At 37.8% G+C, this 15914-nt stretch overlaps 1 protein-coding gene across 1 annotated transcript; it reads left to right on the top strand.

Annotated features, from left to right (window-relative positions):
• The first annotated feature begins 2946 nt into the window (after positions 1–2946).
• On the top strand, positions 2947–9369 carry nitr20 (novel immune-type receptor 20). Its single transcript, NM_001137599.1, is given in 6 exon segments — positions 2947–2989; positions 3092–3434; positions 3520–3845; positions 4561–4695; positions 6788–6852; positions 9071–9369. Coding segments are annotated over 3 exon segments (522 nt in total). The 3' UTR covers positions 3656–3845; positions 4561–4695; positions 6788–6852; positions 9071–9369.
• Positions 9370–15914: the final 6545 nt, after the last annotated feature.

Consider the following 15914-nt stretch of genomic DNA (forward strand, 5'->3'; position numbering starts at 1 on the left):
TGGGTGTCTAACAGGCACTTACATATCACCCCATGTGCAGTATTCATTCAACATCACCCATATGTCATAAATGCCTGTAACTTATGTTAGCTTTACAAATACTTAATGACACACTACCACAAGCATGTCAATTGTACATTCCATTTTGAATGACATCCCTTCGGGTGGCCATAACGAGCCTTAAGGGAACTGCAAGATGCATATGTGCTCCCCTTAAGATTTAGCTGCTCGTCTCTACAACTCAGCTCTGCCGCTCAATACTGGTGCTAGTCTGTACCCACCAGGAGCAATGGGGCGTTCACTGTCTAGCACAAGGACACTTTGACACATGAGCGGGCAGGGCGTTAAACAAAACTGCTATCTTCTGATCAGAGGTTTACCGCTCTACCACTGCACCACAGCCCCCATAATTGGTCAATGACACAATTGCAAAGAGCTGAAATCAAAGTAACCAAAGCTCCATCAGTAACACACTATGCAGGGGAGGACTCAGATTCCCCCTGCCAGAGCCAGTACATGTCCAGACCCATCTGAAGTCTGCTAGAGAGCATTTGGATGATCCAGAAGAGGATTGGGAGAATGTCATCTGGTCAGAAACTCAATTTGTCGTGTTTAGATGAGAAAGAATGCCGAGTTGTATCCAAAGAACACCATGCCTGCAGTAAAACATGGAAGTGGACACATCATGTTTTGGGGCTGCTTTACATGGAAAAGATGAACAAGGGTTAATTCCAAAGTTCCCATGTTTGGAGCTTGCTCTACCTCATATATGGAAGTGTACTGGGGCAAATCAATGAACCATATAAGGATCCCAGTGGCTTGGCTTGCATTGGTACATGATAGCTGGACCATCTTCAGTGTGAATAGGACACAGGAAGGTAGAAAACCCCGGGAACATGTCCCAATTACCAGTTGAAATAACAGACATGTACAATTGATGGATTATCTCAACAAGGTAAAGGTTTTCAGTTGGATATTTAGACAAATGCTAAGGCAGTTTTGAAGAGAAGTGGGGGGAAACATATCAAATGTTTGCAGTTCTCTAGATGAGACTGGCACGCCACCGTCTTTTCTTTCCAATGCGGGACTTTCATGAAGTGAAGATTGTGGTCGGGATTAAACAGATTAAGAAAGATTTCATCCCACAGAGTGGTTTCTGGTTTGGTAGTCACATCCTCCTCCTCAGTCTGAAAAGCTCTAAACACAGCACAGGCAGAACAGCTTTCAAATATCACACGAATCCCCCTGGTGGTGCATTGTGTACAAATACAGGTTGACTTGGGTTGACAGCTGTGTAGGGTTTTGCTTTGTTCTACCCAACCAAAACTGGAGGCATTAACACCCCTGAATATAAGAAAGGTATAGTAAAAAGTAGGCTATCCTTTAATCCATAACTTATTTGTGCATATTTCTTGTAGGTAGCATAGCCTGTTGGGTCTCCACCAAAGTGTTGCTGTTCATAAACAGTCATTTTATTCAATTATCCGTTATCTTCCCCAACAGGGTAACAGGAAAAAGTGTCTGGAGTCAGAGAGAATATCTATTTTGACTTCCAGAGGTCTGTCAGTAGATAACCTTTCAACAACAATTATTTATAATGAAAAAAACAAGACAAAGTATGTTTTCCTGAAACCGCTCACTTTTACAGTTTTTTCAATAAATTCATTTGACACAAATTTCAGACCTGAATGTATTTTTTTCTTAGAATAATAATCATATTAAAAGCAAATTCTTTTTTTTTACAGGTTTTTAAAAGAAAAGCAGAGAGAACGTTACAATGAAAGGATTCAGTTTAGTGGTTGCCCCTCTCAAATACTTAGATAAAAACACTTGAAAAGACAAAATTCAAGCTACAACAATAAATGGTTTCACTATTTTGAAGACGCAGGTCAATGACATCTCCAGCTCTAGAAACCTAAACTCTTTGTTTTGTAATGTTGTATCCATTTATGTAAGTATAGGGGATAACTGTCAGATTTGGCATCTATTTGTTTTGCTAGTTTGTTGGGTTTTTTTAATTTATTTTTTTCTATTTTTCTTGTTTTTGTTTTGTTTTTTTGGATGTTATGGGGTTGGGGTTTTTTTTCGTCCTCTTGGTGAACTACATCTTACTTGTGCACTTTGTCCTTGTGTGAAATGTTGTAATTTTGTCTTTAAAATAAAGAAAGTTCAAGCCATAAAAAGAAAAGACAAAATTCAAATTGCAACCCCCCACAACCACCACCACCACACACATACACACAAACACATTCAGCCAAAGGACCATGCATTTACTCTAAATGGAGCTTCAGTAACAGCGATCAACCAAGCATGCATGTTTTTCCACTGTGGGGAGAGGCCCAAGAACAGAAATCTCACACATGTACAGAGGCAACAACCAAACTTCACAAAAACAGCGAGTGATGGTTGGACTAACCGCAACACCAAAGATGCATTGATGATCTCATCATTGCAACTGCTATTCCTGTTAAAATATATAACCACTTCCTAATCCCCTTATCTGTCACAGACAAAATGATGTGCATTTGACTGTCCTGCAAATGTAGCGCATTTGTTATCTTTGTTCTGTTTTCAAATGATTTTTAATTACATTTTAAGCAAAATCTTTTTTTTCACGCAAGTGTAACAAAAATTGCGCTGAGACAAATCTTAATGAAAGCCATCTAGTAATAACTTACACATAAAATTTCACAAAAATAATATTTTTGTAATGGATTATGGATCTTATCTACGAATTACATTTATTTTTGATCAAAATTATAAACAGAGGTTGTTTTGCTACCTTCAGTGCAAAATCACAGGTCTTTGTTAAACTAAAGGAAGTGGATTTTCTGCCCGTCAGCCAATCACCAGGCTTTTCTTTTCTCTAGTGTTTCTTCAGGCTGAGTTTCTTGTTTCTTTGAGAGAGGGGAGATCAGTTGAGCAACAGTGGTTTGATGTGCCACAATGATCAGAGGGCTGGCTACTTTCATTCTTCTAGGGGGAGTATGTGAGTGTTCAATGTGGTTCCAGAAAAAAATGTACATAAAAAGCATTTAACCATGATTTTGTCCTGTCTTCCATAATTTGTCATTTGTCTCCTTTTTTTCAGTTGTGATTGAAACCCTGGAGCTTCCTGAAGAAATCCCCTTGATTGAGGCAGAACTTGGTGATAATGTGACTTTCACATGTTCCTCTCAGGATTTTGACCAGGCACTGATGTACTGGTATAAGTTTCAATATGGTTATGTGATCCATACAATTTTAAAGAGCAGTTTTGGGAAATTTAATGAACATTTTGACGACTCAAAAATCTATACTGTAAAAAAGAATGATGATAAATTAATTCTCACAATAAAAAATGTCAGCAAAGAAGATGAAGCCGCTTACTTTTGTCAGGCAGGTTCTTCATACAACATGGAATTCATCAATGGGATTCATTTATTTGTGAAAGGTGAAGTATGTTCTTCTGTGCTTTTTGATGCCACATTGGAAACAACTGTTTTAATTAAAATTTGTTCTGGTGCATTTCACAGGTCCTAAAAATGAACTGAAATCTGGATCTGTGAAACCGAGTCCAAAACTGGAGTTGGTCCTGCTGGGAAACACAGTGAATCTGCAGTGTTCAGTTCTGTCTGAAAAGAATCTGTGTGCCAGAGAACGCAGAGTTTACTGGTACAAAGCTGGATCTAAATCTCCCGCAGACATCTTTCATGCAACCAGTCCCAGCTGTGATGATCGAGAAGGGAGATGTGTCTACAATCTGTCCAAAACCATACAGACTTTCTCCGATTGTGGCGTTTACACCTGTGCTGTGGTCTCATGTGGAGAAATCATGTTTGGTGAAGGAACCAAAGTGCAGATGGGTATGTTCTACTATCTAACATGTATGCTTTCATGAAATTTTAAATTTAAGAAAATTGAAATGTTTCAACTGTGAAATATTGTACAGTCTATAAAAACAGGAAACCATGTGAGAGTGTGGTCTCCAGCTGATGGTAAATGCAGTTGGTTTCCCGCTCTGCGGTTCTTTTTGTCTGTTAGTGTTTTAAGTTGCTTGTTCCTGCCCTTCTCCTCGTCACATCAAAGGCACTGCTTATCCATTTTTATAGTATGTGTGAAGGAAATTGCTTTATTATTATCATTATTTATGTTAAGGATATTCTTCCTCTTTCGGCTTCTCCCATCAGGGGTCGCCACAGCGAACAAGTCGCATGGTAAACTTGGCAATGTTTTACGCCGGATGCCCTTCCTTAAGGATATTGAAAAACTCAAAATGAAATTGCAGTCCCACAAAATCACTACATGAAAACACATTTATAATTATTTTCTTGGATTTGTTAACCCTAGTCCACCATATTAAACAAGTTAAATACAAATTTACTTTAAGAAATTTGACCCAAAAAAATTTAGGATAGAATATATAAATTATCACTGTTATTTAAATTAACTAAAAGATTCCTTATAATCCTTTTATTTAAACTTAACCCCAACTGTTACTAGTTACACTGAGCAAACCTTTAGTTAGTTGGTTTACATGAGCAAATGTAACATAGCATTTCTCCTTTTTTTTTATTTCAGCACAAGACATGTTGTGTACCAATGCTAAACAACATATCAGCATATTTGGGACACTGTTAGCCTGCAGCATACTTGCAAATATTGCATTATTTCTTGCAAGGAAGAGGCAAAAAGGAGTTTTCGGGCTCTGCAAAGGTGAGTTCATTATTCTTATTGCATCTACTATCTGTTCTAAATGGTTTTTCAGAAATATGTTTAAAACTGAAATACATTGTTAATTTGGCAAATACACATTCAGTTTTTGCTGTTTTGCTTGTTCATGTCATCAAAGTGACTTGAGGCTGCATTCAAGGGTGCGGTCACTTCCACTGCATGTGTGGATACTTTCAGCTGAAGGTTTCTCCTTTTCACAAGTTTTCAAAGGTCACCTCTTTTACTGGGGAGGAAATGTGCAGAAACATAAGCACATCTTAAGTTCATCATGAGACTTATTCTTCATGTTACCATGCAGCTCTGTATTACTGCTATCCACTACAGCAATTCTTGTTATTCTTCCGTAATTTTTTGCTAAACTAATTTTTATTAGTTTAGCAAAAGTTAGTATTAGTAATATATTAGTAGAATATATAAAATAATTTATAAAAAATGTAATTACCAAACTATGAAACTATACATAGTAAGTGTCTTATGATCAAAGTAGTTTTTATAGAAGACAATTTGAAGTATTTAATATTTAAACTAATGAATGAATATTGTAGTTTTAAAATGTATTTGTGAATATAATTGTGATAAACAAATTAACGGTGGCCCAGAGGTGCAAGACACATTTACATTTAAGATACAACAACAACAAATCCCAGCAAAAATGAACAAATACTAAAACACAACAGCAAATCTGCTGCAAATGAACAAATACTGAATTACAAAAGACAGCCCCGTTACAAATGACCACATCAGAAACACAACAACGAAAGCACGGATTCTAACAGAAAGTTATTTATCACTCTTTTCCTTATGTGGACATTATAAATACATGAAACAGTCCAAAAGCATTTTTTTTATTATATTACTACAGTAAAAATTAAAACAATGTTTAGCAATGTAAGGTTTTTGCATCTCATTTGTAATTCTTAGAGTTTTAATACAATTTAAAAAAATGCTTTTGGAGCGTTTCCATGCATTTATAAAGAAAACAGTAAGAAATAACTTTAAAATATCATACACGATTAGTTTTGTATTATGAAGCTTTCTGTTAGAAGCCGTGTCTCTGCTTTCGTTGTTGTGTTTCTGGATTTGGTCATTTGTGACAGATTGTTTTTGTCATTCGATAATTTGTCATTTGCACCTGGATTTGCTTTTGTGTTTTAGGACTCTGTAATTTGTTCCGCGATTTGCTGTTGTGTTTCAGTATTTGTTCAATTTTCCTGGGATTTGTTGATGTTGTTGTATCTTAAATTTAAAGATGTTTTGCACCTCTTGGCTATTTCACAGATTTGTAAAATGCAATGACCTTAAATTGTTTATTTCATTTTTGCAATTACAAACAAAAAACATTTTTTGTTCCTGTTTGAATTTTGCATTTCAATTTGATGAGACCAAATAGGAGTGCTTACATTCCAGAGATAGATTTATTTTTCTCTTCCCTTTATTTATGATCCTTTTTGATACGGTACGGAAGCCCATTGAGACGACTGCTGTTGTAAATTTGGGCTATATAAATAAAATTGAATTGAATTACCTTAAGACCCCAACATCTCACGCAAAAGCGAAACACCAGCTAACCACTGGTGCAGTGGGTAGCACTCTTGTCACAGCAATAAGGTCCTAGTTCAAATCCTGGCTGGGACCCTTCTGCATGGAATTTGCATGTTCAGCGTGCTTGGGCGTTCTCCGGGCACTCAGGCTTCCTCCAGTATTGCAAAAACAACTAAAGTATGCAACTGAGACAAGCTCTGGCAGTCTTGTGACCCCCCTTTGGGGTCATAAATTGGGATTTAGTTCTTCAAACTTTATATGTTTAGTGCTAAATATTCCAGTTAAGCGCATAGCGTTTTACATTAAAACTATTCCCCGATTCCTCTCTTCACCCAACCAGTTCACCATTAATTTTGGCCCTCACCTTAGGAACCACTAAGAGTGATTTGGGTTTGTTTTGTCACTTGCCCAGCTTTGTCTGAGAGAACACATGGCCTCTTGCAAGTGTGATTGCACTTTTCATGAATAATACCCAGTCTGTGCTAGAATCACTGGTGCAATACATTAATTCATTCATGTATGTATTTATTAGGCGATGCTGCAAGGTCCAGCCAGGCTGAACAGCTTAGATCAGCTGAAGACCAACCAAACCATGGGGTAGGTATAATCCAGACATTCTTAAACAATTGAAACATTTGACTTCTTTGTAATATTTTAAAAATACAAACTTTGTAACAAAGTAAAGATATGTTTTAGAGTTTGAATGTTGTGGAAATTGGAATAGACTAAACTATTTAATACAAAAAAATAAAATGGAAGTAGTACAGTATAGAAAGATGTAATCTTGATGTAAAAATATATATATATATATATATATATATATATATATATATATACATATTCTTGAACTAAAATCATACATTCATTTGGAAGCAGGACTCTGAAGCAGACCTGCATGCTTGGTCCAGACTTCTGGGAAAAAAAACTCTGGCCCATTTCACCCAAAACAAAGCATTAGGTGTAAATAAACGTTATATATATATTATAAGTGAGCGTTCACTTTTGCCAAATAGGGTAGGCTCTCTTCCGAAACAAGCTCTGTGTGACCAAGGTACCATCAGTGCAGAGTGGAGCCACCAAAACAAAAATGGCTGAGACAATAAAAGCTTATAAAAATTTAATTTAATGAACAATTTAAAATCTAAAAGTGTTGTTTTACTCCGATTAGCAGTACACAGATAAAACAATGAAAGGGAAGGGCAGGAATAAAACAGGAAGGCTGAGCCGACCGCCCGTGCAGGAGGGGAGGGAAGGGAGAGGCCGTGGGCTAAGCCAGTACGCGGCATAGCACCTCACTCCACTCCGTGCTGAAAACAAATCCACACACACAAGAAAAACGTGCAAAAGAAACTTCCACTACACACTAAAAGGGAAATAAACAAATACAGTGAGGGAACTGGAGTGAGGACGACGCTGCCAAAAGAGGCCAACCTCACCAACACCACACGCACCGGCGCCCGACTCAGACCTATGCAACAGTAAAAAGAAATCAGAGTCAGCCACACCATAAATACAGCACCACTCTAAAACACATTAAAATGTATAAAAAGGGTGGGTAAAGAACACGCAGTGGCTCATGACATGTGCCACACGCCCAGCCGCTTACAGCATCACCATGCAGGCAGGCAGCCACTCTCTGTCAACTCACTCCCTGTTCCTTATAAATGGGCAGACACAGCTGAACTACATCCCCAATCAAGCAGGCATGCACCTGTCACAGGCATACCTGCCGGTTCCATCTGGTACAGATCAAATGAGGTTCAAACACATGTTTCTATGTAATACATTTATAATAATCTATTTTCATAAATAAATTAACAAAAACATTACCTCAAGCGGGCCTGCAGCTATCAATTTTTGAGCAGTTCAGAGAACACAATTACATGTTTTTCACTAATCCTCCATTAAACCTATTGTGTTGAATTAACTATTAATTTAAAGTAAAATTATTTTACTAATTATATTTTGTTGTTGTCAAGAATAGCCTTTTAGCTAAAGTTCTGGATTTGGTTAGGATAGCAAAGGTGTTTGATTTAAAATGAAATGAGTTCATCTGTGCTGCTCTTGAGTTGAAATGCAGTGGTGGGGGTGCTCTGCAATTGTTGTGAGGCAGTGTGAGAAGGAAATTTAAAGCATATACACAATATTACCATTAATATTCTCTCACCCATATAAGTGATCAGAATCAGGTGTCCTGATCACTTGGCTTGGCCACAGGTCTGTAAAATCAAGCACTCAGGTATCAAGCACAAACATTTGCGAAAGAATGTGCCGCTCTCAGGAGTTCAGTGAATTCCATTATGGAACAGTCATAGGATGCCACCTGTGCAACAAATCCATACGTGACATTTCCTGTCTCCTGAATATTCCAGTCAGCTGTCAGCTCTGTCATAACAAAATGGAAGACTTTGGGGACACTAGCCACTCAGCCCCCTAGTGGTAGAGCACATAAACTGATGGAGAGGGGTCAGTGGATGCTGAAGTGCAGAGCACAGAGATCACCGACTTTCTGCAAATTGCTGCAGAGATCTAAACTTCATTTGACGTCCAGATCAGCCCAAGTACAGTATGCAGAGAGCTTCATGAAATGGGTTTCCATGGTTACTCAGCGCCAACAGTCCCACCCACAAATCAGATAGGAATTTTTAATGAGTTCCTGTTGCTCTGCAGATATTATGTCCTAAAAAAACAACACAGGTCTTTTTTAATTTAGGCTAAAAGCAGCATAATCATGTTTAAAAGACCACTGGGAACGGTTTTAACAATATTTTGGAGTGAATATTTAATCTTAAACACTAATAAATGTTTTCTGCAGGGTTTTGGGGAAACTGAGATGTGTTATGCAGCCTTGGATTTCACTCCAGGACAATTAAGAAGACCAAAAATCACAGAAAACCCAGCAGAGGACTATATATACTCACAGACAATGTTTAAAAGAAGAGTTCGTGAAGAGTAAACAGATTATTGTGTTAGTCAGTAACACAAGAAAAATGTTTACTATTTAGTTAAAAGTTAATGTAAGCAAATGTAAAATGTGGAATTTTGTATTATACTGTTTTTTGAATTGTACTATTGGCAATTTTCTTAAAAATAAATCTAACTTCTATAATCTAAGGACATGTCGTATGTGTGTTTTATTGTTTCCTTTTGACTGTTCAGTTAAAGAAGTTTAAGTAAAGAGCCTCCTTACACATTTTGCCCCATAATTTTTATTCTTCCTTCAAAAATTGACCTGTCCATTTCGACCGCTTCCTTAAAACTTGAGATTTTCACTTATTTTCAAATTATTTACCCACAGGCATTCTACCTTACAGAGCCCCTTAGGGGCCTTGGAAAAAATGTAATAAGTAATTGGCTACTGGTTTCTCACACGCATGAGAAAGTATTTGGTACTTAAGAGAAACTAAGTGGTCATTCAAGCAACGGAGACTTTTTACTTGAAAATGACATTATGTTGAAAGGTGACGATTTCAAAAAACATTGACCGAGCTTGATGGAGGAAGAACAGTTTACTTACAATTTGTCACACAGAGACTCTATAAATCCATCCTGAATTGAGTCTGATGCTCCACCAAACACAAAAACTCCTTTCTCCATTTGAAATGTCCAACTGCTCAAAGGGGCGTGCATCGCGACCACACCCCACTGCTGATCTATCCCACTTCCCTTTCTTGCTTTGCGTCCTGGTGGCATGTCCCTCTATCTTCCAGTGGCATGGCTCCATGTCCTCCGTTGTTGTCCCACTGCGGCTCATTCTTGGTTCCGCTCACCGCGAAAGGTGTCCACCTCAATGGGTCTCCACCACTGCTGGTCCTGCGCCACGTTCTCTCTAGGAGATGGGTCACACCTTGATCTGCATTCTTTCCCAAGGGAAACTGCCTACACCCTACCTCTGGTGGTGCAGCACAGATCTGAGAGGCAGTTAACCCCCGTCTTGGCCTCCTCTCTTTCCTCCTTTCTAATTCTGGAACTCTTCCTCTGTTTTTGACCAGGTCTCTTAAAAAAACGATCAATGTCAGATGTGCATCTTTTGCCTCTTCCACGGTTATTTCCATGAGGGGTTCAGGGTCCTTGTAATTTCGACTCACACCGTCCAGAACAAGGCGCCCAGAATTAACACAATAAAAAAACACGCCGTTACAATTACATGAGCTTATTGAGTTTTCTTTTTCCTTTACGGCTTTGCTTGTCTGGCATCACTGTTATTTTATGTCTGAATGTAAACTAAAAAGTCTTCTAAGGGTATGTTTTGGCACAGTTTATTGAAAAAAAGTTTTTGCGCTTGGAGGAGGTGGTTTTCAAAGCATATCGAATTTGACACATTTCTGAGTGGCGTATATACTTTTTAAGCGAAGCAATTGTCTCAAGGGTTTATTTATAAAATGATTGACAACCTGCTCATTGCCTTGCTGTGACTGCAAAACGCTGAGGCAGAGGAGGGTGGTGTGTTCATCCACTCAGTAGAAACACGCAATACAGAGGCGAATTGCACTATCTAGTCTAGTGCAAAATATGAGATACTTTTGGTCTGTACTGTAAATGTAACTGTATTGGAGATATAAGATATTTCCATTCTTGCATTATTATTTTTTGTCCGCTTTCTCTGGAACTCTGTTTGGGTGTGAAGTTAGACTGTGGTGGACTGAGCATTGTAAGGCACAGACAACAAAAAATGATATAAAAAAAGTTTACATTTATTTTTTAAAACATCTAGATTGACAATAATGGCCCCCTAAAAGAGGTCAAAGTAACAAAATTAACTGAAGCTTTAAATTTAACAGGAGAGGACAACTGAGCAGACCAACAAACTTACTTAAACTGACTGAACTGATTGAAAACAAAAGAGAACACATATAGTGGCTGGTCAGACCAACTAGACAGACAAGGGGGAACTGAAAAAGACTGAGACAAACTACAGCAAATAAACAAAATTAAAGGTAAATTAACATACACAAATAATTAAACTAATGAACATCAAAAAGAAATTAAAGCAATATTCAACACAAAAAGAGTTTCTTCTCCCCCCGGGCAATGGTACAGTCCAATTAGCTTGCTGAATTAGCCTCTGCTGACTTGCATGCATTGTTGTGTCAGGCATAACACACATTTGGAATCGACGTTTCATTACATCCAGCCGGACGTGATAGGGTTTGTGTCTTGTTTGAAAAAGAAAACCTCTAAAAGTGTGTGCACAATATAAAAAAAATAAATGACATGTGGTACGGGACGATTACTGCCCTGATGGGGGGCAGCATAGGCAGCCATAACAATCACATTGATTTTCTAAACATGTTACGTCTCTTTCGGGGTAACGGGCTTACACCCTACTTCTGCTGCTTGTGCAGAGGACATCCTGGACAGGTCGCCAGTCTGTCACAGGGCTGCAATCACACACCCATGCACAATCACATTTACAACTAGGGACCATTTAGAGTAACCATTTAACCTATGAAGTGTGTTTTTGGATGGTGGGAGGAAGCCCTGTGTATGCCTTGTCTGATTGTGGTGACTCACCTCTGTTTTCTGTGGCAGGAGTGGTCCACCAGCAAAAGAGGTCCCTAAGGGTACAAGAACCTTATATTGGTTCCGGGGAGGGAACCAAAATCATTGTAAAGGTAACAGGGGAGATTTAGAGTAGTAATTTTATTATTTGAGTGAATTATTGAAATGCTTTAGGAACAGCTAGTGAGTTCTATTTTTGTATGAGGAGATTGTCTATTTTTATAGGGGTTGGGGAAACTTTGAATGTAAATATTTTAATATTTTGTGTAAATAGATTATCTGTGGGAACCTGGGTGGATAGTAGCCCCCAAAAGAGAAATCCTATAAAGGTGGGAGTTGTAACTAGGGATGGGAATAGAAGCCCCATGAAGCTTCCCTTGGGGTTCATGTAATTGTGCCGGAAAAATGAACCACATTCAGGGCTTTGAAACCACACAGAACAGCGGCATCTGGTGGCGGACTGGACGTATATCAACATATGTTTCAACTAAGCTCCTTGTAACACTTCAATGTGGAAATGATGATGAAAAAACATTTAAAAAAACAATGTTGTTAATGAGGATTAGAAAAAAATAACATTAAACAACACCACGTGACGTTTTCTGTTAAAGGTGCCTAACACAGCAAAATACACATCACATGAAGAAAATAAACACAAAGAAAAAAAATTTGTAAAACACTGGTCTTGAACACAAGTACTCTGGATGCAAACCCAGTTGACAGTTCCCCTGAGCTATCCCTACTGCCATTATAAATTCATTGAGGTGTTTTATACATAATGTTCATGCATTGTCTTATTTTCTAAGACATTGAGTTGAAACGATCTTGAGCCACAGTATGTTTTTTACCAGGAACTATGGTAAAGTGCAATGAACTGCAATCTTGGGGAAACAATAAAACTGGTCGGGAAATGTTCGGGATTCATTTATTGTTATATTGTAATAGCGCACCCAACTTTTCATAACACAAGTGACATATGAACCTGGTTCGACCAAACGATGCATTTGGCGCGTCATATGTCATCAACCACATGATCTGCGCAAATTGACACACGGCCTGAAATATTGTGCCGAACCACTCTGTTTCATGAAGGTGAAACGCACGCCGAAGCGTCGTGTCAAACGGGCCATCACTAGTTGTAACCATTTGGAGGGTGGTTGTTGGTTAGTGGTTAGAGCTTGGGGCATGACTGTGAATGGTAACAGAGAAAATGGAAAAAAAAAGTTTTGAGCTAAACCCAAGTCCTGAGACTCCGCCTGTACTTTAACCATGATGACGGCCTATGAGACTACGAGCTGAACGTGACAGAGTCCGTGGAGAAAACCCAGACATGCACGGGGAGAAACTCCACACAGAAGGTCCCCCATTGGTCTTCTGTTTCAGGTACCCCAGCTGGGACTTGAGCAGTGAGCCTTGCTGTGGGGCAAGAGCGCTAACCACTGCACCACTGTTCAGCCCCACAATCCCATAGTTGCTTGAAATAAATTTTGGTTCAACGATGCAACTGCAGTACAGGCGTAAAATTCCAGTTGCGGGTGAGGTCACCAGCAGGTTTGACATTCTGCAGCAACTGGGGCAATGATGACGAGCGGTAGTGCCGTGGCAGAAAATTTTTAAATCAAAGTCTTGTTCACGTCCTTGATTTTGAATGACTTATCATGTGAGTTAGTTTGTGTTTTTTTTTTGTTTTTTGTTTTTTTGCATAATATAATTAAATGAATACAGTTTTATTGCGAAATAGCCTTTTTTTGACATTAATTGTGGTGATGAAAACATGCAGCTTTAGCAGCTTACTTGATGAGCAAAACAACACAGTTAAGGTAATTTCTAATAAATGCAGATTCAATCTGTTGTGATTTTACACAGCAAATTCCTGAAGCACCTTGGTCCGAAAAAAAACAACCCATTTAACCATAATTTAGAAAAAGAAAATATAAATTAATCAAATGTTTAACAATTGTAATACTTATTTTAAGTGTTATAAACTGTCTCCTGATGTAACAGTAGAAATGTTGTGCTTCCTGACAATGTTAATTAATTCACCCATGTAAAGAAAGTGAAACAAATGCAGCAAGCACAGAGCTCTGTAATACACAAACACTGACAGCTTTGAAAGGAAAAGTAAGCTTAAATGATTAACAAGCTGTTACTTTCATGTCATTTTTACTATTATCTTAAATAATCATTTAATTGGCAACAGTCATTTTATTTTTCCTACTTTTTTCCTGGTTTGAGCACAAGAGAGGAAGAAGTCAAACTGCAGCCTGCTAGAATGATGCCTTCTGTCAGCCCCTAAAGAGAAACCTCTGAAGCACTGCACCCAAAGACTTATCATTGTTATCTCCATTAACAGACTTCCTGTTCCTTTGTACAAATGTTTGCCATCGCACCATCTGGACAGAAGCAACTGTTACTGAGCCCCAATGTTGTGTCATATATTTTTAAATATATTTATTTTCTCAAAACAAATATGGTTATTCCTGTACAAGAAACTGAGCTTTCTTAATGTGATTTTAAAAACGTTTTTGTCTTTTAAAAATGTGAAAAAAAATAATAAAAAGAGATCCCAAATTACACCAACAAAAACCAGGACAGTCAAGTCTATTTAAAGTCTTCTGAGGAAGGAAAACTGATGACAAATATGGCACCAACTCTTCTTTGAAGCACATCAGGAAGCAAAATAAGTGCTTTGTAAAAATGTCTTTAGAATGATTGGTGGGCTTTACCACTTCAAAGATCTCAGGAAGTCCGAACGCTGCTTGAATGGGGAACACACGACTCTGTTCTTAGATTCTATCAAGTCAGAATGCTTTTAAAATAACATATCTACATTTTTTTTAAATCTGGTGTCCCATAAAAAATAAAACATTCATGTGATACAGTATTTTTAACATTTGTGTAAAATTTTGTTCATCTTTTGACATTTGTGTTTTAGTCAAGGATAATATTTTAGACCAATACTTTTGGATGTTTTTCAAGAAACTCACTTTTAGTGAATACCAACTGGGCAAATACAAAAACAAGCACCCTTGTGAAAAAAATAAAAAATACTGGTTAAGGAATAAAATTGGTAACTTGTTTTTATTGCATTGTGGCATTTGTGCGTCATTACCAATGAAACACTGTCAAAGCCGCATGTGCTTTGCAAAGGAGATGAGCTGTAAAATGTAGGTTGCGGAAGGCCATTTCTGTGTCAGACAAAACAAAGATTATTGTTACTCAGAAAGAGAGTGGCTTTGAGTATCAACAGGATAGTTACCCACATACCTTGAAAAGCTTTATTTAGATATGAACACTTTGTCTCACAGATAAAGGTCTGGGCTTTGGGGGGTATGAGAAATGTACCTAAATGGCTTGAGTTTCATTTTGAGTTTATTCAATTGGAACATACGTCCTTCAACACAGGAACAGCTTTCATATAATTAACAAAAATAATTCACAATCTGAGAGAATACAAACAAACTGAACAGTTAATACTTGAAACGCTAAAGGTAATTAAACCAAAAAGTCTCACCTCAAACAGAGTAGCTGCTTCAAAAAAAGTATAAAACTACTATGTAGATATAACAAATTATACATATTTTTAGTTTTGCTTCATCTTTGTCCTTTGGGTTGCTCCCTTTAGAGCTCACCACAACGAACCAATCTAACTCATCCGCTCACTCACACCAACCGCCCTCGTGTCATCTTGCATCTTGACTGCATCCATTCACTTCCTCTCTGGTCTTCTTCTATACCTCTTTTTTTGTAGCTCCAACCGCATCATTAGCATTACTGTCCCTCCTCTCAACATGTCAGAACCATCTCAATCTAATTCCCCTTCTTTTATCTAAAAAAATAACCTGACATGGGCTGTTCTTCCAATGTATGTTCATTCTTGATCAAATCCATCTAGTCACTCCCAAAAACAACCTCTGTCAGGATTCTGCCCTACCTTTATCCATACCCTACTTCTTAGTTTAAATACCCTGAGCTCCTTTCACTATTTAACAAAGTTTCTGTTCATCTGCAACCTTTCAGCCTTGTAACCACATTTTGGACCTGTTTGGACCTTTTTTATTAGATTTTGAGTAATGAAATCCAAATAAAAAACTTTGGAACATCTCAAAAGTTATTTGTGTTTTTCCATGATCTGCAAGAAAGCTCACACCAGCTCT

This window comes from Oryzias latipes, chromosome 10, assembly GCF_002234675.1.
Source record: "Oryzias latipes chromosome 10, ASM223467v1".
NCBI classification, from domain to species: Eukaryota; Metazoa; Chordata; class Actinopteri; order Beloniformes; family Adrianichthyidae; genus Oryzias; species Oryzias latipes.